Source organism: Caenorhabditis briggsae (assembly GCF_000004555.2).
Source record: "Caenorhabditis briggsae complete genome, chrX, whole genome shotgun sequence".
NCBI lineage: Eukaryota > Metazoa > Nematoda > Chromadorea > Rhabditida > Rhabditidae > Caenorhabditis > Caenorhabditis briggsae.
This window is the reverse complement of record NC_013491.2, coordinates 18,009,296-18,016,154: the sequence shown is the minus strand read 5'-3', so window position 1 is coordinate 18,016,154 and position 6,859 is coordinate 18,009,296. Positions and strand designations below refer to the sequence as shown.

The 6,859-nt window shown below is 36.4% G+C and overlaps 3 protein-coding genes across 3 annotated transcripts; 1 reads left to right on the top strand and 2 right to left on the bottom strand.

The window, feature by feature from the left end:
• Positions 1–994: 994 nt before the first annotated feature.
• Positions 995–1,716, top strand: CBG28042 (the record flags this gene model as incomplete). The annotated part of the gene is made up of 5 exons (XM_045240475.1): positions 995–1,018; positions 1,061–1,258; positions 1,308–1,409; positions 1,454–1,513; positions 1,558–1,716. 5 exons carry the CDS (start codon positions 995–997, stop codon positions 1,714–1,716), a joined length of 543 nt encoding a protein of 180 aa, XP_045098629.1.
• A 559-nt stretch (positions 1,717–2,275) lies between these two features.
• Positions 2,276–3,343, bottom strand: CBG28041 (the record flags this gene model as incomplete). The annotated part of the gene is made up of 4 exons (XM_045240474.1): positions 2,276–2,410; positions 2,458–2,764; positions 2,825–2,920; positions 2,994–3,343. The coding sequence occupies 4 exons, from the start codon at positions 3,341–3,343 to the stop codon at positions 2,276–2,278; spliced, it is 888 nt and encodes a 295-aa protein (XP_045098628.1).
• Positions 3,344–4,297: 954 nt separating this feature from the next.
• On the bottom strand, positions 4,298–6,287 carry CBG07684 (the record flags this gene model as incomplete). Its single annotated transcript, XM_002645876.1, has 12 exons — positions 4,298–4,408; positions 4,453–4,569; positions 4,616–4,715; positions 4,757–4,846; positions 4,888–5,026; positions 5,073–5,284; positions 5,341–5,465; positions 5,512–5,667; positions 5,716–5,798; positions 5,840–5,954; positions 6,004–6,176; positions 6,221–6,287. 12 exons carry the CDS (start codon positions 6,285–6,287, stop codon positions 4,298–4,300), a joined length of 1,488 nt encoding a protein of 495 aa, XP_002645922.1.
• Between the last annotated feature and the right edge of the window lie 572 nt (positions 6,288–6,859).

The window sequence follows — 6,859 nt, the reverse complement described above, 5'->3', positions numbered from 1 at the left end:
CTCCTAAATTTCGGGTTTTCAATCTAGAAATTCAATCTCAATAAAATTTGCCACCACATTCGTATAGCTTTATGTTTCTAATCGTTGGTGACTGATGTTCTGTCCCTAGATTTGTTCGAAATAACCAACTATAAAAATCTGAACAGTATAGTAGTTTTGTCGGATAGGAGTAAAGATTTTCAGTTCTACTAACTAGGTAAAAAAACTTCAATTCGTTATTCTTTGAGAAAGATTACGGTGTTCTTTATTGAAAGCAGTTCTAGTTCATTTTCTTTTGAACGCTATGTTATCTAAGTCTGAACAGTAGAGACCCAAAAAATTTTCCAATACTTCAGCTCAGGATTTCATAATATTTTTTCTGGCAGACGTAGTAATAGTGTTTGAGAGAATAAGGTTAACTAATACCCTAGAGAGACCATTCATATGATTTTTAACATTGGTTTCTAATTCTGGAAACTTCCATAAAACCTTTATCTTTCTAACTTTCACGTCAGTGGCATCACTTCGTGTCAACAATGACAAAAAATCGTCATCCAATTAACAATCGACGTTTTAAGAATGAAGTATGAATGCTCATTTTTGCTAGGCGAATAACTCATATGACTACGGAAATCTACTTCCGGATCTAGACCTTTCTGAAAATTAATTTTGAAATTAACTTTTAGTGATAAGTCACAGGAGTTGAAAGATTCTGATTATTCTATTGTTTTTCGCCCTTCATTACAATAGGAAAGGAACTTGTCATTCAAAATGATAAATTTTCAAATCTCAGATCTTCTAACCGTTGTGATAGTTCGTCACCAAATAATTTTCTTATCCAGAAAACTTCATTCAACGCATCTTCCGTTCAAGAACAAACTCAGTGTGTCGCTGACAGAATGACGGACCAAGAACAACGTCAGGCAACTTATTACAACGTATGAAATGCTTTTCGGATGAATCAATAACCCCATTTTTTTCAGGCAATGGCCACCTCGAGAAAATTGCTCAACGCATGGGCATTGTCTACAATGAAAACGTGAGTGTGTTATTTTTGAAAACCGTAATTAATTCATTTTAGATCATGAACTGCTCCGTCTATGCGTTCCAAGCTCGTAAAACAATCGATGAGCCAGATTTTCGAGTGATGGGCCATCTAACAGAGCTCGGCAATGTAAAGAAACTATCTCCATCACTTTTTTTCGAAATTAAGTTCTTTTTTTATCCAGACCGTCACGATACTAGCCTAATGAACATGATTTGCAATTTCTTGCCACATGTGAGTAAAATATTCCAACGTATTATTTTATTCAAAAATTTTTTTTCAGGAGGCCGAAGCTGTCCGAATCTTTGTGTCTTTCTCCGCAGTCAACGCTGTCCGAAATGAGGCCTTGAACTGCCCATTCTTGCAGGAATTGAACCATCCTGAGGTGCCGATAAATTTTGAGGAACTTCAAAATAAGAGTTTTTTCAGTTGATGAGAGCTGTGCGAACCTACTTCACCATTGCGACAGAAATGGGAAAACGACCATACGTAAGTGAAACTTTGAAACTGTTCATTCTAAAATTGTTTTGCAGTACGCACAGACAAATTATGACAACTTCGTACGAAATGAAGATCCCGTTCACCCATCATTTCGGGTTCTCTTCGTCAGAAAGCCACCAATCGCCAGAGAAAATAATGACGTTCAGGAAAATGTCCATCAAAAAAATTCTTGCATGTGCAATATTATGTGAGCAAGTGGATTGCTGGACTAAAACATCAAGACATGTTCTTCTATCCGGTATATACATTTATCTTCGCTATTTTCGGAAAAGTTAACTTTCTCAGTTTGTAAAAAATTACTGAAAATTTGTATTTATTTGTAAAATGTAAATGTACTAACATTTGTACTAACAGAGTCCTCACAATGTCAACTTTAGCCCAATTTGTTTGTAATCCTTCGATACAGGAACAGAAAAAAAATTGGCTCAATAGTGGAAGTAGTTTGAACCCTTTTACTACAAACTTAATGGTATGAGCGTGGGAAAAATCATTTATTTGTGTAAAATTTTCTGTTTCAAATAATAAAAGTTATTGCAAAAGTTGGTGAAACATTTAGGCGATTTTGGACTTTACAGATATGGACCAGATTTCAGCTTGATTCGACAATTTTGAATATGTTTCAGAGTCTTCGGAAGTTGCCATTCACATTTTGCAATTCGGAAAATTTTCATTTTTGTTTCAATTTTGATAAAAATTACTATTCAAAAAATTGATCAGGAATGAGGCAAAATAGGGATGTGGAATGCCACTTCAGGACCGAATAACCTTTAAAATCGTGAAGATATGATGGTTGTAGCGAAATTGGAGAGTTTTGTGATTTGTCCTTTGCCACGTATAGCTCTTTCTAGACATATCAAGGACTCGGACATGTCCAGCCTTTTTGAGCTGAAAACTTTCAGAAAATTTGTTTGAATTGCCCAGATCAAACTCACTGAAATTAGTTTTGATCCATGAAAATGGGTGGTTCCACATGTTTCGAGCGTGTTGGGGTTTCCCACCCTCCCTCCAGAAATCATCATCAGCAAAAAAGGATGTTCTATTCTTCTCTTTCGCTGTCCTCCAGTGAACCTAACCCACACTTTCATCATTTTCGTATTGACTCGGGCGGTATGGGATACGGAACGATCCATCGGCCAGTCTCTCGAGAGATGGTACGGGTTGAAGGGTCCCAAATCTCCTCCGAGAAGATTACATTTTCCCTTATCCATTTCGAATGCGGAACGATCCATCGGCACTTTTCTCGATTTTTTCTTTTTGATACCTTCCAGCCATCCTAACCCATACCACAGCAACACTCACTCATCATATTTGTATTGGTTTGGGCGGCATGGGTTCCGGAACGATCCATCGGCCAGTCTCGCTGGAGTCGGTTCGGTTTGAACGATTCCTAAATTCCTCCAAGAAGATTCATTATCCATTTTGAATGCGGAACGATCTATCGGCCAGTCTCACGAAAGAAAGCACACACTGGATGAAGCACACACTGACCGATGAAGCACACACTGACCAATAACTGGCCTTCACTTTTCTGGGAATCAGGTGTTTGTTTCCTGGCCGGCATGCACCCGAAAATTCCTCGGCGAAGATTCGATTCTCCATTCTCCATTTCGAATGCGGAACGATCCATCGGCACGTCTTTCGAGAGATGTTTCTTTTTGGACATAAGTTCCCCAATAACTGGGCTTCACTTTTCTCGGAATCAGGTGTTTGTTTCCTGGCCGGCATGCATTCCAATTGGCCAGGTCTATCCAGGTAGAAATTTTCATCCGAATGCCTTTTTCGTTGTTCGAGGCTCCTGAAAACAACCAAATTGTTCATTAGTCACTTGAAAAGCAAAACTCACAAAAAATCCTTTGACTCCTTCAATCCCAGCTCTATCCTTCTCCGAAGTCGAGTTTTGTTAGGTTCACTTTACGAGCCTAGAGGAAGAACGATGTGTATTTCATTCTTTCTCTATTTCGGATCATAGATATATCCGTATTCGTCTCCCAGTATCTTTATTCTCCAGTGAGATCAGACTTCTGAAAAATAAAAAAGAATTCTGGACGAACAAAGAATAAAGGAAGCATGAAAGTGTACGGACAAACGTCTCGAAACACGAAAAATCCTAATTAAGAATAGTGTCATTTGTTTTCTGTTTTGATGATAAACCAAATGGAAAAAATTATTTCAAACGATACGCCGCCCCATTTAACCCCTTGATCAATATAATTTTCTAAAAACGTCGCAAATGAAAGATAGGCAAAAATAAAGAAAAAATAAGAACGAAAAGTCGAACAACAATTAAAAAATGGCACCCCGCCTTTAGATCAAAACTTGCAGATCAAAATTTATAGATCAAAACTTGTAGGTCAAAAACTTTTGTTGAAATAATGTTGTTTTCAAGGATTTATGTGTTTGGTTTTAAGATAAAATATTGTTTAAAAATGATACATTTGAACAATTTTTATTAAAAATCTGATTTTGGACTAAATATTGGACATATGTATCCTGTGAATACGTGGTGAACTCATGAAAAGGAAGATGAAAATTGCGCTTAATTTTCAAAATTTTTGAGACTGCAGTAGTTTTACGCGTTTGAACGATTGTTAATTGTATTTTACATAAAAGTCTATGTCAGCCGAATTTGACGATTTCAAAAATGTTTTTAAACTTTTTTTAGAGTTGTTGTTTATTTTAAACAACTACGAAAGGTTCATTAGTTATTTGAGCAATGTTAAGACTGATATCCTTATTCAATAATAATCGAAGTATCCGAATTTTAAAATTGGTTCAGTATAAAGCCACAACTCTTTCCAGACGCTTATTATGTTTCACAATAGTTGCAGCAAGACTTCGAAGTGATTCCAAATTTCCACTCTCCACAGCACTTTCAAGACATTTCTGGAATTTTTCATTTTTCTGATTGGCTTCAGTTCAAGATAAACTTCTTGAAGATAAGCATCCAGTTCCGTAAGAATCACTTTTGTTGCTTGCATGGCACTTCTGTCCAAACTCATGTCTCTGGCTTCGCTGTTCATTTCTTGAACTTTTTCTATTATACTCTGAAGGTGGAGAAACTTAGTGCAATTTTGTTTTAAATTTTAGTACGTCTATCTCTTCTTCGAGGATTCCAACAATGTAGAACGAAAATGACACTTTATTCGTTGCCGACCAATCTTCTTGAGTTTCGAAAACCTCTCTACTCACTCTGAATAAATTTTTTCAGACGATTTTTTAGAGAAAACTTACAAAACAAGTTTTTGAACGACTTTTTTGAAACTGACACAAATTGGCTCCACTTTGTTCTCCGGACTGTAGTTTGTCATGTATTGTGATTTCCTAGAAAAGATTTTGATCAATTTTCTCCCAAGAACATTTACTTTGTAATTTCATGAGCCAAAATGGTCGAGAATAAATCCAACAAATACAAGTATGTCTTACGAGTCCATTCACTGATTTCTTCTTTGTACAAAAATTGGAGAAGAGATATATGGTCAAGAGCTTTTTCCAATCTCGCTGCTAAAATCTTGAAATCCTTAATTATCCTCCATCTCTATTGGCCCACCTGTCACTCTTATATCAGGGAATGAACCGAGAAACTCTATATCAAAAAATGATAACTGTATCAAAAGTTTCGTCCTCTCTCCCATATCAGGTTGAAAACAGAAAGTTTGAATTGTCTGTGACAAGATCAAGGTTATTGATCTTGCGTCCGAATCGATGTTACGTATTCGACCATTGAGGTTGAAATTTCTTGCAATGTTTTCCAAAATGAATCTTGAGAAAAATAATTATTGATAGTATGAATTCAGAGACTTTTTCCACATGTATACCTCTCAAAAACCAATTCCTTTGACATCTTTCTATCTTCAATCTCGTTGATAAGCAATAACAAATCAATCTTCATTGCAAACGATGTTTTATCATAGAAAACCGTATCCAAACATGATAACGCTGCCTGAATCAAACAGATTAGTATGAAAATGTTCTATAAATCCGTTCACCTTCAATAACTTCCGGTTCTTCATGAACCCAACATGATATAATTCGTCGAATTTGGCCTCCACATTTGGAACTCGACTTTTCGGAATGACGAACATAAATTGTTCGTGGGGAGGGATATCAAGATGGGTCCACCACTCAAAAATCATATCGACTGTCTAAAAAAAATGGAATTGTGATTCAAAAAATGGAAAACGTCAACTAACAGCATCTACAACGGGTGGTGGTGGCTCAACAATCACTGGGACGTTTTTCTCCTTCTTCTTCAACTTCAAAGCTTTCTTTGATCCTAAATTATGTTTTGAATTTCTATATACACTGCTTATCAACCTTTAGTTTTATTTTTCTTCTTTTTCAAAGCTTTCAATTTCCCTTTCTTCTTCATTTTCTTCTTGGCGGTTTTTGTTTCCTCCGGAACTGGTAAAGGTATTGGCTCTGCTGCTATCTGCAAGTTACTGATTCTCAAAAATTTGATCAGATTCTGGAAATAATACCGCAGAGAAGTCCAGAACTACTGGTTTAGTAGCAGTCACAAACAAGCACATGGTCTGTGCCATATCGGTAACAAGCTGGATAAGCGGAGCAACATCTCCTTCTACTAAACTCTTGGCAGAGCTATCTTCACAATTAGTAAACTCCACGAGGTGTCGGTATATCCATTGTTGAGCTAGAAATTTGGTTGAAAGTAAATCATCAAAAGATTAAAGATACCAGTTTCTTCTTTATTTTCCAAATCTTCATTGTCGCTGTGCGAGGAACTACTAGAGCTTAAATCCATGAGTAGGCAAAGGAGAGAAATCGGAAAATGTTTGGGAGAAGCAAAACGAAAATGTATGGAAGTGTCAAGTCAACCGAGAAGGAATTATTAGTGGTCTTGATGATGTTTCAAGGTGTCGCTGGAGGAAAGTGGTGAAGAAAGGTGAAAAATTTTAAAAAGAAATGAACAGGGGAAAAACAGGGTAGACGAGAAAGGTTTCAATATTTCCCAGAAAATGAGCTTATATTGTGTGCCACAATAAAGAAGGAACCTTTTTTCAGGACTATTCGGTAAAATCAGGAAGTTGATACCATACTTGTAACAGGAAGGGTCGAGGTATTTTTCAGAGTTTTCACTACGCGAGTTTCCTGGTATTTTTCGCATAGTTGCAAAATCTCGGGTCGGCCCGTCGAGAATTTTGGCGGGCCGGCCCGGGGAACGTACAGACGCTGAATTTTTTGAATTTTTTTCGAAATTTTTTCAAAAATTTTAAGAAAAAATACCTATTTTTGACTACATTCTACTCTGTTGATTCTGTTAAATAATGTAACACTTTTCCTTTTTTAATTGAAAAAATTACCCAACTTTACATT